Here is a 26422-nt window from a genome sequence, read left to right as displayed (position 1 = left end):
GCCCTCTTGTGAGGAAAACCATCCAAATAGGACCTTCCCCAGCTCTGGAATACACCCTCTTCCTTGGTCAGTCCCATGGGTGGGAGTGGAGGATGTGTGGCCCCTGATGAAGCTGCTGGCTCCGTAGAGTGAGACTCTTGCGTCAGCTGACATTGTCCAGGCTGTTCCCATCCTTGCGACTCTCAGACAATGAGGCTTGTCAACGTGACTCCAGAGTCCTGTACCGTTTAGCCCCATGGATTTAGGACGAAAGATCAGGCTTCCCGAAGAATCCCAGGGACACTACAGAGACCCTGTGTGTGCCCGAAGGAGGAGAGGACATTTTGTTGCCCTCATGGGTTGGGACCAGGTTTAACAGACATGGCAGAAAGGTCCGTTGCACAGTGAACTGAAGGTCACAAACTCTGTCAGAACGGAGGGAAAATAAAACCAGCCAGAGGCCTGTCTTTTAATTCCTGCTTTACCAATAACAAAGCGTGTGTGTGACCTTAGGCAAGTTGCTTTTGCTCCTCAACACCAGTTTCCTGAGTGGTTAGTGAGGACTGAACTAAGCTCAGAATCTTAGATGCTGCCAGTCGGAACTTTCTACATTTGCCAAAATCCCTGTTCTGAAGGGTTTTGAGCCTTTTTTGTCCCATTTGCATACACATCCTGATTAGTAAGGCAAGATACAAATCCGTACTCACTAGTTCTCAGTTTCCTCATTCGTGAAATAATTCCTACTTCACAGGGTTGTTAGAAAGGAGTAGTTTCCATCTGACCCAGTGTTAATGGGTTCAGTCAGGCTGGGTTTGTTTAGGCAAAGCAAGGCCACCTACACATACACACATTTATACACTTTTTAAAATGAAGGAAAACGGATTTTGCAGACACTGATACCTGCACTACTAAGTGGTTACCTTGCCGAGTACCACTTTCAAACAGAGGCCGATTTACGGATTATTCATTCTTCCCTGCTTTGTAGTTACTGCCAGTGCCTGTCTGCAGCTATGATGGTTGCGGGTGCGGGGGGCCAAAAAAGAGCTACGGTGCCTGAACACTGCCTAAGGTGACGGTCCAGGCAGAAGGCTTTATTCCCATTCTGAGGAGACACGGTTGGCTTCACATTACATTGTTCTCTAACTCTACCCGCTTCCAAACCAGTTATCACACCCCTGAACCTTAGGGGCTAATGTAGGTCGAAAAAGAAAGAAAACTATTCCAAGACTCTTTGATAATCCCATTCCAAAGAAATAATCGTAAAGAATTGTTTACTTTCATAAAACAGTCCATAATAATCACCACTACGTTCAATCTGGAAACCTGAGTGCCTAGCATTTGGAATATAACCAAGCAAATTATCAAACCAAGAGAATACAAATGACAATTATAAAGACTCTGTAACGATGTGGGGAAATGAAAAACTGCAAACGTACACTGTGATAACTATGTTAAAAGACACCTTTTTTAAATTAATTTCATTGGGGTGACAGTGGTTAGTAAAATTACATACAGGTAGGTTTCAGGTGTACAAGTCTGCAATACATCGTCTGTATATCACCTTGTGTGCTCAGCACCCAGAGTCAGTTCTCCTTCCATCATCATGTATTTGACCCCCTTTACCCTCTTCTACCATTTCCCCTTCCCCATTACATAAAAGATGTCTCAAAATATTATTCAGCCTTAAAAAAGAAAGAAATTCAAGATGGATGACATTATGCTAAGTGAAATAAGCCAGTCACAAAAGATAAATACTGCACGATTCCAGGTATATGAAGAGTAGTCAAAAATCATAGAAAGAGAAAGTAAAAGGGTGGTAGCCAGGGGCTGGGGCGGAGGGGAGAACAGGGAGTTAACAGGTAGAGTTTCAGTTTTACCAGAAGAGTTCTAGAGATGAATGGTGGTGATGATGGCACAGCAGCGTGACTGTACGCAACACCACTGAACTGTAACTTAAAATGGTTAAGATGGTAAATCTATGTGTAGTTTACCACATTAAAAAAATTGGGAACAAAGATGTCTCAAAGTAGGCAAAAAACATGGGAGGATGGCATGCAAAAATTAAAATAGCTGTGTTAACATGTTATCATTAGCATTAATTTAAAATTTTTCTTTCACATTTTGGTGTTTTTATAACAAAAATAAAGCACGGTGACAGAGGAAAAAAATCAAGGAAAATTTTTTGAGATATTTTGATATTTGTTCTTTGCCCCAAAAAGCACCGAAGTCATCATAGGAAAAATCAGAAACTTGTTTGACGTCCTGGCACTTATTCTTCTTTTTATAATTTACTATTGCTTAATTTTATTTTTATTTTATTTTTTGGATAACAGATCACTGGCGACCCGTAACCTTTTCAGTGCTTAGTGCCTCTACAAGTTTTAAGCTGGTCTTAGGTGCAGCTAATTCAGTTTTAAGGCTGAGAGAATTGTGCTGGGATGGCCTCTGGGCTCTGCCGCTCTGCCACCAGCCCATCTGTGTGGTACCCGGAGCCTCGACCCACTCACGAGCTATTGAAATTCCTCTCTGTAGATAGACCTGGGTAATAGTCGTGGTTTTGTCTTTCAGCTTTAGAGCAAGGGTATTGTTGTTCTTGGTAAGTGAGCAGTTAGGTACTGGAAACAGATGTGTGCCACATTAGGAAATGGACCAAACTGGCAATGAGCCCAATGCTCCTTCCCAGATTCAGAAACTGAAAAGGATGCCTGGGAAAGGCTCGTGGGCTCGTATAGTGGTGCTGACGCCGCCCCTTTTCCGTGAGTGACACTTAGATGGTAGGGCGCTTTGCTAATAACGATGGAGACTAATGACCATGCTTTTCACTGACAAAGCGAGGAATTGCAGGAAGCTTGGTGTGAATATTTTTGGACTTGACTCTGAGAGCCTCCTGCCCTTGCTTGACCTTGTGGGAAGTTCCCTAAGCCTAAGAGTGAGATGAGAACAACTTGGGGGCTCCATTGTGAGTGGCAACGAGACCCGTTGCTTAATAACTAGTGTGAGTTGAACAGCGACACTGTGTTGGCGCTCTGCTGTTTTGCGTGCATCAGCTCATTTACTCTTCACAACCCGGGGAGTCAGTACTCATGGAGTCCCAGTTTTGAACGAGGAAATTGAGATTTCGACAGTCTTGGGACCTCACCCAAAGCCACAGTGACTTGACGTGGCTTTTTTTTTCTAAAGTTCCAAATCAGCACAAACATGCCATTAATACAAGTCTGAAATAAGGGAGCTGTCATTTTAGTTTCTTTCTCAAAATCAACCAAGATGTCCTGTGGAAAGAAATAGTCACATCCCAAGTTTCTGGAATTTTTCTTTTTTCAATGGTCTTTTTCTTGACTAGGAAAAGACTCCACATCTCTGCACAGAAGCACGCCTATGGGCAATGGAAGAGTTTTCCAGCAAATTTAGGGGCCTGATTTCACTTTTATAAGAGAAATAGAAAATCTTCTCTTCACCATCTAGGAGATCAAAGGAGTTCCAAATAGAATTTAAGGCAACATCATACAAATTTTGATCGTTCTAAAAGCAGTCATATTAGGTAGTTTCTGAGTAAATTTTAGACTCTCAGAAGTTTAGAGTTAGCGGTTTAATCAAATAAGAATTTGTCAGCTGAGAAATGCAGTTCTTTTACTCGGTAAGTCGGAATGAAGTGTGTTCCAAGCACCCTTGGCTTTCAGTTTGCCTACTCCTTCCTTTGCACTTTCTGGGCGCATTTACTGTCCAGATTCTCTGGTAGGGAGAGTTGCTGTCTCAGCAGGGGACTGTTAGGTGAATTCGCAGATCTGGGGTGAGGGGAGGGAACCACCAAAGCGGAGCCTGAGGGGAAAGGTCTTCACGTGGCTGACTGACGGTACAGGATTTTCCCCATTACTCTCAGGGTAACTCCCTAACAGGGCTGCTGTACAAAGCAGGCTGGACCCCTGAGAACTCACAGGTACTGTTGGAAGGCCCCTCACCTTTTCCCCTCTCATGTTCGACTCCTACCAGCTCAGTGCCAATTGCCACAGTGGGTGACGGCCCGCCGGGGTCTTCCACTCAATGAACCTGACCTGACAGTACCTTTCATGGCACAGTGGGGAGGGCCGTGAAATTTGGCCCATCCCTGACTCAAGTCATTTCCTCTGAAAAGCCACCTGCATGGATTCAGTGGTCCGATGGCATGTTCTCAGTCGCTTCCTCGGCGTTTTCTGGTCCCCTGGTAAGTGGAAAGGCCTGTGAAGGATCAAACGAATGATGCTTCTGACCTCCCTTCATCAGGCTCTCCTCAATGCACATCACCCCAGGGCCCCACCGGTGCATTGGGTGCTTCTGAGGAGTCCGCATGTGGTTCAGGGAACGTAGCATGCTTCCCAGGTTGAATCCCTTTTAAAAAATCCCAGATTCACGCAATTAGAAACAATGCTTTCAGTATTTTATTAACAAATGAATTGGCAAAAAAACGTTATCTGGTACTGTCACCACCCCCATTTAGCATCTACCAGCTGCCCGCCATGGCGGTAGGTGTCTGCATGCTCTCGTAGCCGGGTTCTCAGCGGCTCCCTGCATCTTGGCTCCACCTCAGTCACCCTCAGAACTACTCAGCGGCAGGAAGACTCCCTTCCTCAAAGGGCGGGGTGGGGAGAGAGAGAGGTGGGGGAGGGGGGGAGAGAGAGAGAGAGTGAGAGAGAGAGAGAGAGAGAGAGAGAGAGAGAGAGAGAGAAGCTTGTATGTGGATGCCAGGGCCACAAAGGTAAGCCAGGCCTTATTCCTTCTGGGGGGCGAGCAGTGATTCTTCAGGGACAGACCCGCTTTGCCCGTAGTATTAGCCTTCCAGAAGAGGTCAAGCCTTGAGGGGAAGCTCAGCATTATGAAGACATCATCTTTTCTCTTAGACCAGCTAAGAGGGCATCCAGTGATCAGCAGACAGTGAGGCCCCAGGACCAAAACAAAAGCCTGTGACGACTCCTTCCCATGCCATCAACTTTCTAGAAAACCTCGGATGAGTACGTGTAGACACTGTACACACCTCAGGATCTACAGCTGGGAGGTGAGAATACTACCAACACACGGAGAAGGACTGAGGAAGAAGAGAATATTTCAGGTACAACACTTGTTGGCTGAGCACCTTTTCTCCAAGAAACTTGGCACCACATCGTGGACTGTCCGGTGAAGGCAGCAGTGACCACCTCACTCCCCCGGGTCCTCGGGCAGGCGTTCAGAGGAGCTCAAAGTCTGACTCCTCTCGTTTCAGGTGAAAATATCCATGGATATACATGAACGTCTCTTCATAGTATGTGTACAGTCACAGAAATGGCACACAGAGCACACTCCCCTGCAAAACGGTACTAGCCGTGCAGGGAGTTTGCCAGTCAGAGCGTCTGCACGGAGAGTGATTTGCATGATGAAGGCAGTGGGCTCCTGGCTGTCCCGTGTCAGCCCTGTCGGACATCTGAGGCGAGGTGACTGCACAGAGTGGCGTCTGCTGCTAGAGAGCCTCCCAGCGCCGAGACCCAAGAACAGGAGAGCATCCTCTCAGAAACAGACAATCCGCTTCTCTCCTTCAAAGACTTTGGCCTCCTCTGGATTTATCAAGTTTCCATTTACGCTGTTGGAGAGAAACCGAGAACACAAGTAAAATGTAAGGGACTGTTGTACGCTCCTTCGCCACGTGTGTTCCTAACACACTCTCATGCTTCACATGACCCTGAAATTCAGGAACACGCTCTATCCGAGTACCCGTTCGATATTCATAGAAATCCTCTCCAGCTACCATCGCTCTGTGATCTGGGTCTCACTATAGTCACCAGGAATGGAGTGGGGAAAACGCCAACAACAGGGTCAGCAGGAAACAAATGGAGTTCTAGGGAAGGGATCCCAGGCCATGTGGGTGGCTGGAGATTAATGCAAACCAAAATTCTGTTCATTCTCAGATGCTTTCCGGGCTGAGGCGTGAGCTCAGCTCCACAGGCCCACATACCACCCTGGCCTCCATCCGTCTTGTTGGAGCTGGGCTCTCTTCTCTGGGATAGAGTTTTTCAAACTCGTTTTTTTTTTTTTTTTTTTTTTTTTTGGACCATGACCCCAAATAAGAGCTGCATGTTTCATTGATAACCGGCATCTATGCATACACACATACCCACATCTGGAACAAGACTATGGAATAATGCTTCATGCTGCGCACAGTGCATTCTGGGTATTCTGTTCAATTTCGATTTTTAAATAATGCTGGTTGCAACCCACCAAACTGATTTAATGATCCACTCACAATTTCCAGAGCAAAGTTTAAACACTGTTCCAGGAGCCAAGGTTAGGGAGCTGTACCTTGATTTATTTCTATTGGTATTTTTCTTATTGTCATCATCATTGGCTGTGAACGGCTTCTCCTCATCATGAAGAAAGAAAGTAGTTAAGAATAACTGCCCGCTGAATGCAGGCTGTGGGTCACAGTGTGGCAGTTCCCTGGACCTCCGGGAAGCCTCTGGGAGTATGAACTCCTGCGATCTGTGTCCTCAAGGGAAATCCAGCTCTGCCCCTCTGGGTCCTCGCGCCCTGCAGGGCGGTCTCAGGCTCCAGGTGGAGAACAAATCCCAGAGCACTCTGGAGTCTTCCAGGGCCCTGCCTGTCAGCTGGCTGCTGTTTCCCCAGCACCTGACGCAGAGCTGTTGTTACTAATGGGAACCCTGCTCCTGCCCCCACCCCCGCCACCACTGCTGCATATGCTACAAGCCCAGGGCCACCTCAGACTGTATGTGTCTTGTGGGAGGCAATGCAGTGGAATAGGGCTCAGTTTTACAGTAAAGCAAAGAAAGTGCTTTCCTTCCACTGGCATAAGCAAGTCCTCAAGGCAGAAACAACAGGAAGTTGTGAAAGAGGACCAGTCAGCTCAAATCCAGCCTGGAAGTGTCCTGAAGCCCAGGAAGCCCAGAAAGGGGAAAGAGAGAGCTCCAAACTCCAGGCTAGCACATTCTTTTCTCAGTCTCGTGAGTCCCAGGGTGATTCATTGTCAGTGGGAATCCCTTTCCCCAAGCTGTTTGTCCCTATGTGACCTCAAGACAGTTGACAGGACCGGGTGGCTGGGGAAGGGAGCCCCAACTATGGAGTTGGGCAGTCTGGGAAAATGCCGGCTTCTCCTGTTAGGTGTGACCTTAGTCTGGGCCTCAGTTTCTACATCTGTGAAATGGACATAGTACCACCTACTTTACACGATTGTTGGAAAGATGAGGAGTAAATGGAAATTGCCCTACATTGTACCTGGCACATAGTCAATGGTGCTGAGTAAATAATCACTATTATTATTTCAAGTGGTGGAAGGGTCTCACCAAATCTCCATTACACCAGTGTTCTTCTGTAATGCATCTGCCAGCTGGGCGATCCCCTTGGCTGTGATCTGGTTCTGGATTAGCCTGGAAGAACAACATATCTTTTGTATCAAATATAACAATATCAAACATCAAATATAACATAATACTGGGTTAAATCTGCCCCCTTCATTAGGTAGTTGTAAGGAGATGGTAGGAAAAGAGACAGGGTCAGGGGAAGAACTGAGTCCACGTGACTTTTATTCTGGCTAAGATCGTCTAGATCCAATCCACCAGAGGAAAGGATATCCTTTAAAAGGTTTAAATTTCTGTATATTTTTATAGTGAGCATTCCAGATCTATGTATTCATATGGAGCTCATTCAATATGAGTGAGTGCCTGACATTTTTCATTGCAGAGGAGCCCAGTCAAACATGTTTGGCGACCACCAGTCTGAACAACAAATTCTAAGACAGTCATCCAGGGAACAGGCAGTCTGAGCTCTCCTTCCAGGTGGTTAGGGAAAGGCAAGCCTTAAAGTTAAGTAGCTACCTACTGGCCATTCTCTTCTTTGGGGGAAACAAAGTCCTCCAAGAGGGGCTGAGGTCTCCAACATGTGAGAGGGAGGGAGGAGAAATAGTTCCCCTGTGCCACTCATGTGTCCCAGTGGAAAAACATCGGTAGGGGGGCCTCTAAGAGTAACCCCATAATGTTGGGGAGCAGTGATCCAAATGAAACAAGGGTCTCAGATACAGCTGGGAGGCAATTCCTCAAATGCTTCCCTGGAAGCGATGCTTCCAACTCAGGAAATAAATGCAGCACAAGGCAGAGATGTGTGTATGCTCCATCCCAGGTTCATCCCTCACTCAGCTATTTGTAGAATAAGGCTACTGCCACGCTTGACCCTTAGACATCCTGGGAACTGACCCAACTAGGCAGCCCTACCAGGAAGATGAGGGTCTATGCTGTCATGACTGATGAGGTTATAGAAATTAAGCGTGAAGGGGCCAACCCTTTAAAGAGACAGTAGAGCCCAGTGGTTAAAAGCTCCCCTCATGTATACATACCCAGTCTCCACTTCTCGACTACAGGTCCTTGATAAATAAACTTAAGCTATGTGTGCCTCAGTTGCCTGATCTGTAAAATGGGAATAACTATAAGAGAACCCTCTACCCTGGGTGGGAGGATATATACGAAACAGTTCTTATCACCTATGCCACAGTGCCCAGTGGAAGGGAGGGAGCTCTTGTCACCATTACTGCCCAAGCACACGGGACTATGGTGGCTGTTTTGCAACTGGGACCCAATGCTCCCAGCCACATTTCCCACAGGCTGGACCCCCTGGGCTCAGTGGCAGAGTTGATGACCTTCTGGTAAGCTTGACCACAGTATAACTTGATATTTTTGCAAAAGGAGCAAAAATAGAACTCGGAAGTGGGCACAGAATTCTGCATTCATTTAAACGCTGCATTTTCAAATCACTTCCTTCATAGCTGCTACCACTGGCCTAGCTGGGGGCAGGGTGAGCTGCCTCCAGCCAAGACTTGGCAAGAGGCCGGGTAGGAGGAAAGCTGAAAAGCCAGCAGTGCTCAGGCACATATGCCCGCTGGGGCCACATCCACTAGGGCCAGTGTGACCCATGACTGCATGAAGCAGCCAGGACACATTCCCTAGTCATAGTCTAGTGCTGTTCTACCTGGAGTGGCTGGCCTGGCACCGGGGGAAGGGCATAAAACATTATATATATATGCCAGAAGGAAAACAAACAACAAAAAGATGTAAAAGTAGCACAATCAGGCTTTTTTCAGAAATTGGTAAGGTGATCTACAATTCATATGGAAATGCAAGGGACCCAGAATAGCCAATCTTGAGACCAAAGAATGAAGTTGGAAGACTCATACTTCCTGACTTCAAAACTTAACTACAAAGTTACAATAATCAGGAGAGTATGTTGCTGGTGTAAGGATAAATATATGGCTCAATGGACGAGAATAGAAGGTCCAAAAATAAACCAATAAACCCATACATTTATGATCATTTGATTTTGGGCAAAAGTGTTAGGGCCATTCCAAAGGGAAAGATAGTCTTTTCAACAAGTGGTGCTGGGACAGCTGGATATCCACATGCAAAACGAATGAAGTTGTTGCACCCTTACACCTCATACCATACATAAGAATTAACTCCAAATGGATCAAAGACCTAAAGGAAGGAGCAAAGCTATAACACATAAAAGAAAACTTAGGTGTAAATCCTATGACCTTGGATTAGGCAGTGATTTCTTAGTAAGATACGTAAAGCACAAGCAACCAAAGAAAAAAATAGACACATTGGACTTCATCAAAAGTAAAAATTTTTGTGCTTCAAAGATCACTATCAAGAAAGTGAAACACTCCACAGAGAGAAAGTATTTGCAAATCATATGTCTAATAAATGTCTGCTACCCAGATTATATAAAGAACTCTGACAACTCAGCAATACAACGACCCAATTTAAAATAACCTAATTGAAAAATGGGCAATGATGCGGAGACATTTCTCCGAAGAAGATACACAGATGGCCACCAGACACATGAAAAGACGTCCAACATTATTAGTCATCAAAGGAATGCAAATCAAAACACCCACTAGGTGACAAGACTCAAAAAGAGTAACAACAAGAGTTGGTGAGGATGCAGGGAAATGGGGACCCTCATACATTCCTGGTGGGAACATAAAGCGATGCAACCACTTTGGAAAACCCTTTGGCAGTTCCTCCAAAAGTTAACAGAGAGTAACCACATGACCCAGCACTTCTGTTCCTCAGTCTATCCCCAAGAGAAAGCATATGTTGACGCACAAGCCTGTACCTGAGTGTTCACAGTAACATGCCATGAAAAAGTAGAAACAACCCAAATGCCACCAACATAGGCATGGATATACAAAATGTGGAATAAGCATACCATGGAAGATCATTTATCCATAAAAAGCAATGAAGTGTTGATATATGCTATAATGTAGATGAACCCTGAAGACTTACACTAGTGAAAGAACACAGAGACAAAAGGTCACCTACTGTATGATTCCATTTCTATGACAGGCCCAGAGTAGGCACATCCATAGAGACTAAAGGTAGGTTAGTGGTTGTCAGGGACTCAGGGAGGAGCAGCATGGGACTGCTGAACGCAGGTTCAGGGGGATGGAGGAAGCAAGCAGGTAAATTAGGTAGTAGTTAGTGATAATTGCACAACCTTTTGTATGGCACGTGCATTTTATCTCGATATTTTAAAAAGTAGCACAGTCTGAAATTCTAAGGTTCTCTGAGTTACCATAAATGTTTCAATGTCTGGTTGACTTCCAACATCTCTGCCAAGCTCTCTGCTACTTCATCATTGAGTTCGTTTTTGGTGAGCCTAGGAAAGAAAGGAAGTGTTTACTCGGGTGAGCCGTACCTGGCACACATTTTTTAATGAATTCGCAGAAGTGGGATTCTAGCCCAGGTATCTCCAGGTTATGTTAATGATTACTTGCTGAGAATCTAGTAAACAGCCGGGCTCAAAGCCCAGCGTCCAAGCGCCATAGATGATAAGTGGTGATTCATTTCTAGGGCAAGCCCTTCACCCGAGCTCCTACTTCAGAGGAGCCCATACCTCCTCCCCATCCTTGCTGAGCCCTCAGGTCTCACAGGAGATGGGGCCCCCAGAAAATGAGGGGCCAATGCCTGCTTCTCAAGTCTCCTCCAGCCCCCAGATTCTCTGACCACCACAGAGCTTGTTACCAAAGTCAGTCGGATGAAAACCTCCAAATCTTGCTGACTGATGTTAAAATGAGTCCAGCGCTTTGCTGTGAGGCCAGTTATAAGGGACCCAAATTTGGTGACTGAAAATTCAAGAAGTCTCTCAATTATTCTTAAAACCGGAAGTGGTCTAGATAAAGCACAGAGGGCTGGAAGCTCCTGGATGTAAATAGGATTGGACCCTGACATGCCAGTGGATGAAAGACTCAATAAGGAAGGTGAATGGACTAGAAAGAACATTAGAAAAAAATCCTTCCTCGAAAGGCAATTTGGTAGCGGCTGACCAAATTTTAAATGTGTTACACTCTGAGCCAAGGATTAGACTCCTGGAAGCTGACCCTGCAGTGTGCAACGACTTACACACAAGGGTCAGTTATACCGGCAGTATCAATTGCAGTATTATCAGTCATAAGAGGAACAATTTAAATATCTACCAATAAATGCAACTGGCAAAATAAATTGCTAGTGTCCTCTCTGTGGGACGTTGTACAGCCCTTGGAGAAGGAAGGTCTCATAAGGAAGGAGGCATAGAGCACGGGGTTTAAAGTGCTCTGGAGCCAGACATGCGGGCATGTATCACCAACTCGCAGGGCGACCTCGGGTGGGCAGGTGGTTTACCTGCTCGCCCTAGGCCTGCGTTTTCTCACCGGTAAATGTGGACAGTCATAGTACAGGCCTTACAGGTGGTTGTGAGAGTGAGTTAAGACATGTACAGATTGAGAAGAACGTGTGGCGCACCATCAGTACTCCGGAAGTGCTGGGCTTGACATTATTACCCACACAGAGGCGTGGTTCTCAACCACGGCGATTCCCCCTCCAGGGGACACTGGCCAATGTCTGGAGACATTTTTGATCATCACAACTGGGGTCACTGTTGGTATGTAATGGGTAGGCCAGGGATTCTGCTAAACATCCCTCAATGCACAGGACAGCCTCTCACAACAAAGAATTATTTGGACCAAAATGTCAACAGTGTTGAGATTGAGAAAACTCACATTAAGGGACATGTAAAATACAGATAATATATGGTTAAAATTTTCTCAAAGACACTTGTTAAATGCTTTTCCATTTTGTAAGAAAAGGATACATATATATATATATATACATATTTGAATATATGTACATTTGAATGCTAGAAAGCTAGAATATACTCAAAGACTAGAAGGGAAAGGTTATATTTGGAAAGCACAGGGGAGGAGGGACTTTCACTTCCTACTTTTCAGACTTCGGTGTCTTACATTTTTTTCAAAAGAACATATATTACTTTTCAAAATATTTTAAAAGATTTTTTTGAGGGGAATAGAATTAAGAATGCTCTTACTGGCCAGGCAGGCCTAGTATCAGAACCCTCCTAATGATGATATTTTCATTAACTAACTTAACCAATATCTCATGAGCACTGCGCTGTGAGAACAGGATACAGAGACACAGAGGACCGTTTCCTCACCCGTAAGGAATTATGACACAGGCACGTAAATAAAACACAAGTAAATAAGTAAAATAGAGTAAATGGCCAAAAAAGAAAGGACCATAAAAAAAGAGCATGTCCGAAGGTAACATACACTAATTGATTAGTGCCCCTGGAGTAAGAGAGGGAGTGAGGACAGTGGGCTTCCTGTGACAGGTGACAGGTGAAGGCCAATCCTGATGTGGCGACCAGGAGAAAGGGAGCTGCATGGGGAGGAAAGCACGGAGGAAGGGAGACAAATTGAGGCACGTGCATGAGAGTTGGACTCCTCAAGCCATAGCGGAGAGGGTTCTGAGGCCTCTCCTGACAGAATGGCCGGCCTTGTGTTTTTCCTGAGGCTCAGGCTGGCAAAGAAGGCCTCAAACTCATGCTCCGGGGCCCACTGCTCCCTTCCGGGAATCGCTGTTTTCTTCTCTAGCAGGAAATTACCAACCTAACTTTGAGGAAGGACCTAGAGCCTTTTCAATTGAGAGGCGGCTTTACAGTTAAAATTCCAGGCTGTGCGCCAGAATACTCCCCAAGACCCCACCTTTCAAAATGACTGGTTATTACCAGAATATTCTCAGAGACGAGTTCTGCCGCAGGGCCTGCGCGAGGCTCTTTCCTCCTTCTGTAGAGATGCCGTTGAATGCCAGACTAGGAAGAAGAACACGAGGGGTGGATGATAAGAGACCCGCCTACATTTGCCTTTGGCTTCAGCAACCAAAACAGCTGGGAGGATGCGCCTGGAGGTGGCCCTGCCTGGCTGACTTGGGGCAGGAGACAAGTGCTTGGCCTCGCCAGCGGCCGGCCAGGCTTTGTTGCTCCAGAACCCACACTCAGAGCATGAGGTTAGGTGCAAGGCTGATGAAGGAGAGGCCAGAGAGGAAACAGAACACTGACGAGGCCAGGTCACAGCGCAGCCTGCTGGCTGAGGGGGCCTGCTGAGCTCTGCTTCAGGGGGCTAACATTTGCCAGGTGCCCACCATCCCACACTCTCTTTCATCAGCAGGAAGAACACAAGCAGTAGGGGGCACCCACGGCTCGGAGGTTTGGCCACAGCCCCCAGAGGGCCAGCGTGTCTCTGGACAGAGATGAAGGGTCCCCTCTGTCCCAGCACCTGAGAATGAGGAAAGGGTTGTGTCCCTTCCAGTTTTATCTGGATTTAAGAATTCCTCCCCACCCCCAAGGGACATGGGGAGACGGCCGAGGGGCTGGCAATGTGCCACGCCTTGATCTGGGTGGTGGTTACATTGGTGTGTGCCTATATCAAATCACCAAGCTGAACACTTAAGAGTAATGTGCTTTACTGAAGGCCTCTTATATCTCAGTGAAAACAATTAAGAAAGAAAAAAAACGCACACAAATACCTCCCCCATTAGGAAAGCCCTTGGCTCTGCCCCTGGCAAACCAAGACACTGGCAGAGTGACCACGTGGGCCTCTGGAGACAGCGAGTTACCTCAGGTTGGTCAGGCTGGGGTGGTTCCTCAGAGCCTCTGCGAAGGCCGTGGCTCCTTCGTCCCCGATGCTATTGCCCCACATCCTGAGGGCAGAGGCAAGACAGTGAAAGTTAGCACACACTCAGCCCTTATTTCACAGCTGGACTGTACACTCAAGGCAGATGTTTTTGTTCCCTGGAACCGAGGCCTGGAGACGAATTCCTACAGCAGCCCCTTAGTGAGCTGCCCTGGATTTCAAATTCAGAGGGAAATGTAAGGATACAGAGCAGTTGTGAACAGAAGTCCATCAGCACGTTGCACGATTAGAGCCCAGCTGTCACCCCTGAGCTTTCGGAAAGCTGTCGGTCAGTGAGGGAGCCTAACCTCTCGTCTGTCCCAGAAATGCCACCCGCAGGGCTCACAGGTTGGCGGCAGCCTCACCAGAAGGCCTGCAGAGGTGTTGACGCCCAGCATCCACTCGACTCTGGGCCGGGGACAGACATTACTGAAGACACAGTCAGTCTGCCATGAAGCAAAGATCAGGAAGCACATTCAGAAACCTGCACAACGTGATCCCTTTATGGAGAGAACATCAGCGCACCGTGCCGTGTGGAGTATTGCGGTTTGGGGCGGGGGGAGTTGCAATGACGACGCCATACTCTCTCCCCCAGAGCAGCTAACCTGAAATCTGGCTAACACGAGGCTGTGCAGAGCCATGCCTCATATCCGGGCTTTGAACACGCTTGGGCGAATTATGTGGTCTCTTGGGTCTTCGTCCCCTCATCTAAAAAGGGTGGATAATAAGAGCATTTTCTTGCAGAGCTGTTGTGAGGAGTAAGTGAATTAAGATGCCCCAAGCATTTAGAACAGCCCCTGGCCTATATGATAAGCACCAGCTTGTCTTAACAAGCTGAGTGGCACCGTCTACACAAAGCAGAGCAAGCCTGCTGGGCTCAGGCGCAGCAGAACCCAGGCGGCCTCCGCTACGTGCTCTCCCCAAGCGAGCGATCTGCTTCCACCCCTCCCGGGATGGCGTGTGAAACCCCTGAATGAGAGTTTTCAGGTCTGCTTAAAAAGTGGATGCGCTATCCAATTGCATGGTATCAGTTTAATTAAGTGAAAAAGGTAGAATATAATTCTATATGTATAGTTTGACCTCTCCTATGTTAAAAAAATAAAATAGCGCACATGCGTGTGTGAGCGACAGCAAGAAAGTTTAACCTACCTCAAATGTTGACAATAATTATGTCTGAGAACATGATTTTTATTATACTTTTCATGTTTTCCACAGTATACAAATAAAATTATTCATGTTTCTTTTATAATCAAATAAAAAAATATGACAATATAAGAAGCTTTAAAAAGCCACCAAATCAAAACTGCAATACCATGTTTCCCCGAAAATAAGACCTAGCCAGACGGTCAGCTCTAATGCGTCTTTTGGAGCAAAAATTAATATAAGACCCGGTAATTACATTACATTACATTACATTACATTACATTATATTATATTATATTATATTATATTAGACCCGATCTTACATTATAGTAAAATAAAACTGGGTTTTATATTAATTTTTGCTCCAAAAGACACATTAGAGCTGATCGTGAGGCCAGGTCTTATTTTCGGGGAAACACGGTAAGATTCCACCTCACACCCGTTAGTATGGTTACAATAAAAATAAATAAATAAATAACAAGCGTTGGCAGGGATGTGGAGAATTTGGAACTCTTGTGCACTGCTGGTGGGATTGTAAAATGGCACAGATACTGTGAAAAACAGTATAGCGTTCCCTCAAAAAATTAAAAATAGAATTACCATATGATCCAGCAATCCCACTTCTGGGTACAGAGCCAAAAGAATTGAAAGCAGGGTCTCAAAGAGATCTTTGTACACCGTGTTCAGAGCAGCACTAGTCACAATAGCCAAGTGGTAGTAGAAGCAACCCAAGTGTCCATCTACCAATGAATGGATAAAGAAATGTAGTTACACATACAATGGGCTATTGTTCGGGCCCAAAAAGGAAAGCAATTCTGACACATGTTGTAACGTGGATGATCCTTGAGGAGAGTAGGCTAAGTTAAAGCAGCCAGTCACAAAGACAGTGTGAGATTCCACTTAGATGAGGTATGAGAGCACTCAAATTCATAGACAGAAAGTAGAATGGTGGTTGTCAGGGGGTGGGCGAGGGCGGAATGGGGAGTTAGTGTTTAATGGGGACAGAGTTTCTTTCTTGCAAGATGCAGAGTTCTGGAGCTGGACAGTGGGGATGGTTGTACAACTACATGGATGTGCTTAATGCCACTGAACTGTACATGATGAAAAATGATTAAGATGGTAACTTCTATGTGATGGGTATTGTACCACAACAAAAAATTGAATTTAAAAAAATCTCCAGAGAACATATACTATTCTTAAAGGGAAGAACGTCTGCCTGTGGAAACTTACCACCCAGGGTAAGACCAGCTCCCTCCACTCGCCGGCAGTGGTAACACTGACTTTTGCGTGAATTAAATAAAAGGCCATGCGATTGAATTTGCAATCAGTCCTGGGACGTCTCCCAGTGTTTCCTGTGCAAAAGCCAATGGGGCCACTGGGGCCTCTCCCCCACAGCTTGCCCAGGGGTCCTGCTGGAGTCTTTATGGACCAGAAGACCAACAGGTGCACAGGGACCCAGAACAGGTTGTGTTACGCACACGTGTGGACTCATCTCTACTCACCCAACTTCAAAGATCGATTTGCTGTTCTTCACAGCCAGGGCGAGACACTTTCCTCCTTCGCTCGTTATTTTGTTTTTTCCCAGTCTGCAGAGGGAGTTGTGCACGCGTCAGCCTGCGACTGTGAGGGGACTCAGCCACCCTCATCCCCAGCATAGAGCCCTCTGGCCCCTCTTAGGAGGAGTGGCCTTTCTCCTGGGACCCACAGCAGCCATTCCCTCGGCTCCCACTCAGGGAAGGACCCAAAGCCTGAAGAGAACCAGTAAGGATTCCTGTCCAGGAGGTGGTCACAGTCTCTGCAGAAACCTAGGGACATAAGATTTCCCAGTGCTTCTTTAAATGACCTCCGCAGCGTCATTCATTTCCATCAGCAGACCAGGGAGGTTCCTGCTTCAACAGGAAATGGTCAAGATGGGTGTTCCCATCACCAGGTCAGCACCGGGGGCTTCTCCAAGCCCTCCCCCATCCCCTTGGCAAGGTACTTCCATGACAGGGCCAAGGATCAAGCTCTTGCTTGCAACGAGGTGTGGGCTCCGGTGTGAATCCTCCCCAAAATCCACATTCCACATTCCTACCCCCCAGGGTGATGGGATTAGGAGCTGGGGCCTTTGGGAGGCGATTAGGGCACAAGGGTGGAGCCTCATGAATGGGACTAGTGACTTATCAGAGACCCCAGAGAGCTCCTTTGCCCCTTTTCCACCATGTGAGGACACAGTGAGGCCCCATCTGTGAACCAGGAATCCGGCCCTCACCAGACCCCTAACCTGCCAACACTTTGATCTTGGACTCCCCAGCCTCCAGAACTGTGAGAAACACATTTCTGGTGCTTATAAGCACCCCTGTTTATGGTACTTTGTTATAGAAGCCTGAATGGACTAAGACAATTAGGAGCTTCCTTAGGGGGAAAAACCCTCCAGAAAGGGTGATGGCCGTGGCCTTTCTTTCTGTCGGAAGTTAATGAAATCAAAATGCCAACCTTTCCCCCCACCAATGGCAGGTGGCCTTTCCAAAACCCCAGCCTCACCCCCAGGTCAGAAATCCTGCCTGTGGCCGCTCAGGTCTCCTGGTATGACCAAGAAGACCCTGGGGCAAGCAGAAGAAGGTGTTAGGGTGAGAGCTCTTTACAGTGACCTTAATTCTTTGTTTGAATAATGAAGGGCGACTAAGAGGAGCCACTGAAGAACCTGCCCTGCCCCCCCACTTACTTAAGGTGCGTGAGGCCTTTGCATTCATCCAGGATTCTGGCGACGTACGTGGCTCCGACATCAGTGATCTGGTTGTTGTATAAGCTTCAAGAGAAAGCACCGCCCTAAGACTCTGTGACGCCCACGCCATCTTAGTGACCTCCCTTCTTAAAAATGAGTATGTGCTGTCTGATTTCCAGGGGAGAAATCGTGGAAACCAGAGTTTGGGGCTCTGGGGTCTCCCAGGCGGGGCTCAAAGCCGCTCTGCCACTTTCCCCGGCTCTACGACCTGGGGCAAGTTATGTAACCTCTGTGCCTTGGTTTCTCCTTCTGTGACACAGGGTTCGGAACGACAGCTCCCTCACGGGGTTGTCACCAGGATGATATGAGATCATTCTGAGCTTTCGCATGTAAGCGCTCGATAAATGGCAGTTGAAGGGTAATTTTGGGTTAAGATAATGTCTCGACGGGGAAAGGTTTCTGAGTACTGGAAGCTCCTCAGGGTTTACCTTTCATCCATGTCACCACTTAATACCAACTCAGCAGCACGCAGAAAGAAGCTGACAGTGGTAACTAGACAGGGTCAAAGGGTTCCATAGCCACACAGACCTCCCAAGTTTCTCAGTGGAGGGAACTGAGGCCCAGAGAAGCGACTCCAGAGTCAACAGTGGCTGTGGAGCTGGCTAGACTGCACCCCGCTCTTATCTCAAATTTCCAAACTCAAGGCTCTGAAAAACCAAAGCTTCTCACAACTATTTTGGCAACTGATATGGAGCTATTTGTGGTCTTTTCCTCAACTGGTTTGAACATTCATACGTTTTGCTGCAGGAATATTACTGTAGTTGAAAATGGGGTACTGCCTTAGACCCCTCTGGTGATGTCACTACTATGTAACCTGTGCACTGAATTCTAACCCGTGTCTTGCCCCAAGGGTTCTGGATGAGGGGTCATGGACGCATAGTAGTGGAATCTAATACATAAATTACACAAACAGTAATGTCTATAAAACCTATCCCCAGATATTCTCTCACTGCGTGCCCCAGTCACCACTCTGCCAGCCACTTGCCTATATTAGGTTCCCAGTTATTCAAGTGGGGAGGCGGAGGCCCAGCCTGACTTCTTGACTTGCTCCAAGAGCCGGCCGCCGGCCATGCCAAAAGCGGAGCCCAGCGCTCCTGGCTCCCAGCCCAGCTCTTCCTGCTGCTCCTGGTTCTCAGTCCCAACCAACTAGTGACCCACGTGAGTGGCAATTTCCTGCTGTTCTGTGTTATTACTACGTAGCTGGCCCAGTGTTCTTGAGAAATACATACCCTAAATACGTCACAATTTTGTACTTGGTCAGCTCTTCATATAGCACCTTTACCCCACTGTCAGTGATCTGGTTAACACTGAGTCTGAAACAAAACAGCAGAAAAAGTTACAAATCAGAGCAGCCCTTCACTCTGAGGGAGCATTCATTCCACAAGGGTCCAGAAGCCTGAGTCCTGGAGTTCTCCCAGCTATAAATGCCGCCTGAGAGAATGGCCGTAGCCGTCAGCCAGACAGCCCCTGGAGAGCCTGGTCATCGTGGGGCCGGCAGATCCCCCCAGAACCAGCCCATCAGAGATGCTGCCACACGGTGCTGACTCAACACAAGGGCTATGAGAGACGAGGACAGCCCCCTGACACCCTGCAGTTGTGGGTGGCCTACGTGCCAGCCAGACCCTCAGCACAGATCTAACTGAGCAGTGGAGCCCTGGCAGTTGGGAGCATGTGGAGCTGCATTTGGTGGTTACAAGGCTGGGGAGAGAACGTGCCACCCTCTTGCAAGCGGAGCCAGAGATGTTAGGTGTCCTGCAAAAAGCAGAACAGTCCCCACAAGAACTGTCCCACCCCAAATGCCAACAGCCTCCACAGCTGGAAACACCTGGGTGAAACCTGACTTGCCACCCGGAAAGGTCAGTCGAGGGCTACTGCTTATGGGGTGTGGTTCTGTGCGCAAAAGCGCAAACGGCAATAGAGAAACACCAGTGTTGTGATCAGAAGAGGCAAATCCAGGCAACTGCACAGTCCCGCTCCTCTTTAATGCAAATGCTCCCTCCGTAGGCCAGGCTTAGACAGGGGACAGGAAAAGAGGCCTCTGGATGACGGACATCTGGATAAAGGCCAGCCACATGCTGGAATTGCCCTGCGAAATCCCTGTACTAGCAGGATATTTTGATGTGGCTGAAGTACGAAATAATTTCTTTACTACCAGGCATACCTCATTTTATTGCGCTCCACAGATACTGAGATTTTTTACAAACGGAAGGTTTGTGGCAACCCTGCCTCGAGCAAGTCGATTGGCACCAAAAAGACTGACATGCTGAAGGCTCGGATGATAAGTGAGCATGCTTTGGCAATAAAGTATTTTTTTAATTAAGGTACGTGCATTTTGTATAGACATAATGCTATTGCACATAATAGACTACAGTATAGTGTAAACGAAACTTGTCTATGCACTGGGAAACCAAAAAATCCGTGGGCCTTGCTTTATTGTGATATTTGCTTTATTGTAGTGGTCTGGAACCGAACTCATAATATCTCTGAACTATGACTATTATCTCTGTAACAAACTGACCTTCTCAATCCTCCACCCCATCGCTATGTGAGGCTGAGGGACAGATAAGGCTCCAGGATGGATGGGAGTGAGGGAGGAGGCGAGGGTCAGGGCTTGGGTGAGGTCGTAGACCCGTGGTCAGCACATTTTTTCTGTAAAGGGCCAGATTGCAGATATTTGAGGTTCTGTAGGCTCTATGTTCTCTACTGCAACCACACAACGCCATAGTGTAAAGCAGCCAATATGTAAACAAATGGGTGTCGTTGTGTTCTAATAAAACTTTATTTATAAACACAATCCATGAGCCACATTGGGCCCACAAGCTGACCTTTGTAATAAGTAAAAGACTGAACAGGTGAAATCTTGATTTTTAGGCCACATCCAAATGATTAGGTCAGACACCCCGGCCCCCTTGCCTCACGGTCCCCACCTTGGTGCTGGGGCACAGTGTACTCTGTGGCCTTCCCAGGGTGGCAGAGGCTACTACGTACCCAATCTCTATGCTTTTGTAGAAACAGAATCCCCCATTGTTTAGCTGGGCACACGTGATCAAGTTCTGCCCAGTGAAATCTAAGTCAAAGTTTCATTAGCAATAATAGTTAAGGAGTCTTCTTCAGACAATGGAGTGTGTTCTCCTTTGCCCTTCCTTCCTGGTGGCTAGAATGTCGACCCAATGGCTGGGGCTTGAGCAGTCATCAGAAGCGGGAGTCAGGTAGTGAGGGCAGCAGGGCAGCAAGACAGAAGAGAGCCCGGGCTCCTGCTTGTCATGGAAGCACCACAGCAGCCCCCAACGGCCCCCCTCTAAACCAATCCTAATTGATGCCCTCAGGGAACTCACAATGCTTCCTTGGGGTGGCCCATTTCCTGCTTTCTCCTTTACTGGTGTGGAGGAAAACTTGGGCACTGCTGCCTGGGGCAGGACCACCCACCACACTGGTGTGGAGTTTCCATCTCATGAGATGAGCACAGGGAGGTGAGAGGCTGCAGATGGAGAGATGCTGGATGAGCTCAGGGAAAAGACTGCAGGCCTCCCAATTCCCAGGCCAGGGCAGCCTTGGGCTCCCTAACACTCCACTGTCCCCAGAGAATTACACTCTGGCGTTGGTGTTAACAGTTCCAAATTCCTCTTGCTCTCCAGAAATGCATGAGTCAAGTAATGGAGACCTGAACCCCAGAGAGATTTATGAGGTGTATTCTGTACAGGAAATGCTAACAGAAGAAAGCAGACAGGCCTTTCTTTCCTCTAATCCAGGGGTGTCAAAACTGTGGCCCGCAGGCCAACTGCGGTCCGCAATCCATTGTTAATTGGCCCGCAGCAAATTCCAAAAATAGATTTAGTTTACTTAAATAAAGCAGGAGAGGCAATACGTACTTCACCTCGAGTGAGTGGCCCGGCTGTTTGTATATTTTACCACATATGGCCCTGGTGAAAAACATTGAAAAAAGTTTGGACACCCCTGCTCTAAACCATCAAACAGGAAACTAGTCAAGCGTTGGCATTCCGGGCTAGATCGCTGACAGCTCAGGGCTGCTGGCTGCAGGGGGTCAGCACCCTTAACCCCTACATTGTTCAAGGGTCAACTGTCCTGTACTTGGTAGGATCTGAGCATCTCCTTTTTCCAGATGAGGACGCTGAGGCTCAGAGAGGTTAAGCACCTTGCTCCAGGAAACCCAGCTGGGGCTGATCCAGGTCTGCCTGACTTTGAAGCTTTGTGCCTTGCCCTGTGCCACTCTGAGACAGAGAAGGTCCAGACGTTCCAGGCCCAGTGGTCACGATTCCTAGGGGAATCCAGGAGATGGCGCTCCCCGACCCAGTCCAGTTGTGTGTCCCGCCTTGGCCCACGCCTCCCACCTGTGCTCCCTGCGCCTGGCGGCCTCACCTGATGATGGTCAGCCGGCTGAAGCAGGGCTGCAGTTCCCGCACGCCGTAGTCATTGAGGTTGTTGTTGTCCAGATCGAGGGCGAGCCGTTTGCGGAAGTGGTGCAGGACGAAGGACAGCGCGCTGCAGTCGGCCGAGTAGGCGTTGCAGTAGGTCAGCTTGAGGTAGTTGGCGCAGATGCCCCTGGCTGCCAGCTGCCCCACCTTCTCGCTCTGCGTCTCGTAGATGCAACGCAGCATCCAGATGAAGGTGGGCATGGCCTGCACCTGTTTGAAGCCCTCATACTGAGTGCGGGGCAGGTTCTTCATGTGGGCGCGCAGGCTGGCAAACAGGTGTGCCCACAGGGCCTTGCGCTTCCTCTTCAGGGTCGCGGCAGGCACCAGGTGCCGCAGGAGTTTCTGTTTGGCTTTGGACAACAGCCCGCACAGGAAGAGGCTGGTGAACTGAAAGTGGTCCTTGTTCCTGAAGGGGTCCTCCCTCGCCAGGCCACTGTCCCCCAGGCACTGGAAAGGGAGGAAGTGGGGAGAACAGGATGTCGCTGCTGCCTCTCCAGGAGGTGCCCACTCCTGGAAGAACCTGAGCAGCTCCGAAGTGCTCACCTTGTCGTCCACCACGAGGAAAAAGGAGGTAAAGAAGGCCTGGAGGGTGATGTGGAAAAACTCGTAGGACTGCTGGTCCCCTTCGAGGCCCAGCTCGGGCACTGCCCTCAGGAAGCCCAGCTGCAGGTCTCCCTCCTGCATGTCGGATGCCTGCACCTCCTCCTGGCTGAAGACAAACAGGTTCTTCTCCATGCCCCAGTGGGCCACCTGGCCCAGCGAGCGCAGGGTGGCCAGGTGAGCCTGGTAGGCCTCCGCTTGGCTCCGTGTGTTCCTCTGCACCAGGCTGGTGGGCTGTGTCCTGTTCAGGTGGACCTCGGTGAGCAGCAGGAAGACGTCAGTCAGGGTGACCGTGAAGGTGGGCAGCTGCAGGAAGCTGTCGACGGTGCTGTGGAAGTGCTGGAAGCAGCGGAAGATGATCCAGCAGAAGAGGGGCACGGCACACAGGCTGCAGAGGTTCGGGTTGGCTTCCAGCTGCTCCAGCACCCGGTGCTGCAGCGCCCGGTCGGGAAACATCCTCCTGGTGAAGGCCTGCAGGTGACTGAGGGAGAAGCCCCGCAGAAGCACCTTCTTCCGCAGGAGCTGGCGCGGGATCTCAATGCCGGTGCGGGCCGTGAGCAGCTTGGCAGCCCCTTTGAGCAGCGTCCCGCTAAGCAGGTTGGCCAGCAGGACCAGGGGGTGGGCGGGCTCCCAGGGCGAGGAGGTGTTGGGCACGCGGCTCAGGTCGAAGTCCGAGTGGAGCTCGTCCAGGCCATCGAAGGTAAAGAGGGCCGTGTGGGGGAAGCGCAGCAGGAAGGCGAACACCTCCTCGGGGTCCTGCTCCGGGTAGCAGTAATGCTTGAAGAGTAGGTCCTGCAGACTCAGCGTGTCGCTCTCCTTGAAGCAGCTGAACATGCGGCAGCGGAAGTGGAAGAAAAACTTGAGCCCCGCGTCCAGCTGGCCCGTGGCCCAGAGGCTCTGCAGCCGCTGCAGCAGCATGGACTTGCCCACACCAGCGTCACCGAAGACGAAGATGGTCTCACCCTGCTCGTTGAGGACACCCGTGGAGTGGTCCAGGAGGCAGGCCAGGCTGTCCAGGCTGCCCAGACTCTCATTGCCAAATCCCACCAGCTCCACAATGGTGTCTGTGTACGTCTCCTCCAGCAGCAGCTCCTCCTTCTGCGCATAGCACAGGATGAACTTGGAGTCCCGGCCCAGTTGGTGGCGCAGCTTCTGGGTATACCTGCTCACTGGAGGCACAGAGAGAGAGAGAAAAGAAGCCAAACGGCATCAAACAGGGAGGTCTCGGAAGGAGAAGCAAGCACACAGACTCACGACTTGGACCCTGAGCCCAAGGGCAAGGACTCCTCCAATGGAGACCCTCAAGACTCTCAAAGAACCAGAGCTCCGGTAACTACAGGTTCTCAGGCCTGGACACCAGTTCCTGACCTCAGACTTCGCCAGCCAGAGGACAACAGACTGTACCTGGGATCAGTGTCTGCGACAGGCTCCCATATTCCTTTCCACAAGTTGTCACTGAACTTCAGCTAAACACGGAAGCTCTCTCACACTCCAGGACCAGGCCGCATGGCCCTGCCACCCCACCCCAGCCCCAGGGCCTTGGTCCAATAGCTGGAGCCAGTGCCCCCTGAAACCTATATTGTTGAAGAAGAAATTGCCCTAACCTTTCCAACACTGCTCTTGAAACAACACGTATTCTCACAAAACCAAATGCCAAAACTTTGGGTCATAAAATACAACAGTCAGTGTCAATCTGGATTACAAAGGATCTGGGCTGCATCTAAGACACCACAGCCGAGTAAACTTAGATGAAACCAGCCTTCTTCTACCAGGCAGAGCCCACCAGCCCTGCTCCCGAGCGTCACGGATGCTTAGCACGTGCCCTGGGCTGAGCGCCTGCCCAGAGCGGAACAGAGGCAGTAACGTGCTCCATAAGCACCACGCTGTCATTGGCCTCGAGTATGTACCCACACATCACCTGGAACTGTGGTGTCCTCATCATCATTTGCGACAATACGTTTGTGGGGTGACTGACTGCCACTCTCCTGCATTAGCCTCAGAGGCCATGAGGGCAGGAACCATCTGGGTCTGCTCCCCATTGGACCCTGGCATCCAGCACGGTGGCTACCTCACCTGATGGGTACCTCATTAACACCTGTTGAACTAACCACTTAACTAATGGGGGCCCTGGTGCTTTGGAAATAAAGACTGGCAGTCAGGGGTGACAAGAATACTTTGCATAGAATCAAATCGGGAAAGATTTTTAAAAGAGGAAAAAATGCAACCTTGAATGTGTGCAACCATGAGCTTGTCTCCGTATGTCAGAATGGGAAGCAAGAGGTCAGTCAGAACAGAGGCTATTCCCACACTTCCATGGGCCCTCCATGAACCAGACCAGCGGTCCTGTGGTCACTCCAATCACAGTCCCCTGTGCTGCGCAGTCCCCTGGGCAAGAGACCAGCTCCCCTTTTCTAAAAGGAACACAGCCCCCAGGCCTGCAGCCACGGTGGACCAGCTTTCATGCCCTGCAGCATTTGCACACCCCAGGGTCTCATCTGCTTGGTGTCTGCAGGCCCCCTGGGGCTGACGCATACCTGGGTCAGTGTTGACGACAGCTTTGCTCTGAATGAGCTTGGAAGGGGAAAAGCCGATCTGCAACAGCCACGGCACGAGGTCCACGTAAGCGTCTGTGAGCTGCTGGAGCACGTAGAGGAAGAACTCGGATATCTCCTCGCCCTTGCTCTGGACCAGGTCCAGAATTTTGCGGACCTGGTGGCAGCACAAGCAGGAGGGTGTGAGCTGGCTCTAGAGGTGCCCTCTCACTGGAATGGCCCGCACGGCAGGGCTCTTACTGCAGCCTGGAGCCTTACTGTCCACCCAGCCGGTCTGAGGTGCTGTGTGTTGAAGGCCTAGAATCTGTAGAATGGGTCACCTTAGCTAAAAATAAAACCACACAGCTCTAAGAAACCAGGAGGCTCCCAGGAGCCTAAAAATGAAAAGGTCAGACTCACAAGAAGAGCCGTGCCCACCCCGGGAATTTTCTCTGTCTCCTTCTCTCTCTTGACCTAACACCGCTGCTCTCCAGGAATGAGCGCCGAGGGGAGAAAGTCACCCCTGGGCCATACGGCTAGGGGATAACACGTCCCCATGTAAATTTTTCCTTTAAAAGAACAAAAAAGGCTTATTGTATTATTAAAAATGCAAGGGAAAAATTAAAGGAGTGTGCTACTGCGTTTTCCCTAGAAAGCCTTCTGGTCTCTTCCGAGCCCAGCAGGATCATATTACAAACAGGTTCTGTCAGTCCTCTAAGCATAAAAAGGAGTTTGGTGTCTCGCCAATTTTATTTTTCAGAAGACGACACAAAGCTAGAGTAAAACGAAGGGCTGTTAAGACTTCCCAGAGTGGAGTGGGGAAATTCCTAAGTGTGGACCCGGCTTCCCCTGCAGTAATTCCCGACCCAGAGGCGAGGGCCGGGCTCAGGTCTCACCAGCCGTGAGCAGCTCTGCGGTGTTCAGAGGCCCTGAAGGAACATCACCGCTAGTGTTTTAGGCT

At 48.9% G+C, this 26422-nt stretch overlaps 1 protein-coding gene across 3 annotated transcripts in view; it reads right to left on the bottom strand.

Moving 5' to 3' along the window:
- Nucleotides 1–959: 959 nt before the first annotated feature.
- The window catches only part of NOD1 (nucleotide binding oligomerization domain containing 1), a 40457-nt gene continuing 14994 nt past the window's right edge, over nucleotides 960–26422 (bottom strand). For 2 of the 3 annotated variants that reach the window (XM_033088642.1, XM_033088641.1), the window contains exons 4-13: nucleotides 25465–25639; nucleotides 22275–24099; nucleotides 19127–19210; nucleotides 17838–17921; nucleotides 16636–16719; nucleotides 13935–14018; nucleotides 13048–13131; nucleotides 10561–10644; nucleotides 7278–7361; nucleotides 4645–5563 (exon numbers count right to left, since the gene is read on the bottom strand). In XM_033088642.1, the coding sequence (XP_032944533.1) occupies nucleotides 5491–5563; nucleotides 7278–7361; nucleotides 10561–10644; nucleotides 13048–13131; nucleotides 13935–14018; nucleotides 16636–16719; nucleotides 17838–17921; nucleotides 19127–19210; nucleotides 22275–24099; nucleotides 25465–25639 (2661 nt within the window). In that variant the 3' untranslated portion in view covers nucleotides 4645–5490. Of the gene's footprint in view, nucleotides 4342–4644; nucleotides 5564–7277; nucleotides 7362–10560; nucleotides 10645–13047; nucleotides 13132–13934; nucleotides 14019–16635; nucleotides 16720–17837; nucleotides 17922–19126; nucleotides 19211–22274; nucleotides 24100–25464; nucleotides 25640–26422 lie in introns of those variants that run through there. The other variant, XR_004421165.1, reaches the window with a different exon arrangement.

This window comes from Rhinolophus ferrumequinum, chromosome 20 (genome assembly GCF_004115265.2).
Source record: "Rhinolophus ferrumequinum isolate MPI-CBG mRhiFer1 chromosome 20, mRhiFer1_v1.p, whole genome shotgun sequence".
Lineage (NCBI taxonomy): Eukaryota > Metazoa > Chordata > Mammalia > Chiroptera > Rhinolophidae > Rhinolophus > Rhinolophus ferrumequinum.
This window is presented reverse-complemented; position numbering and strand designations above follow the sequence as displayed.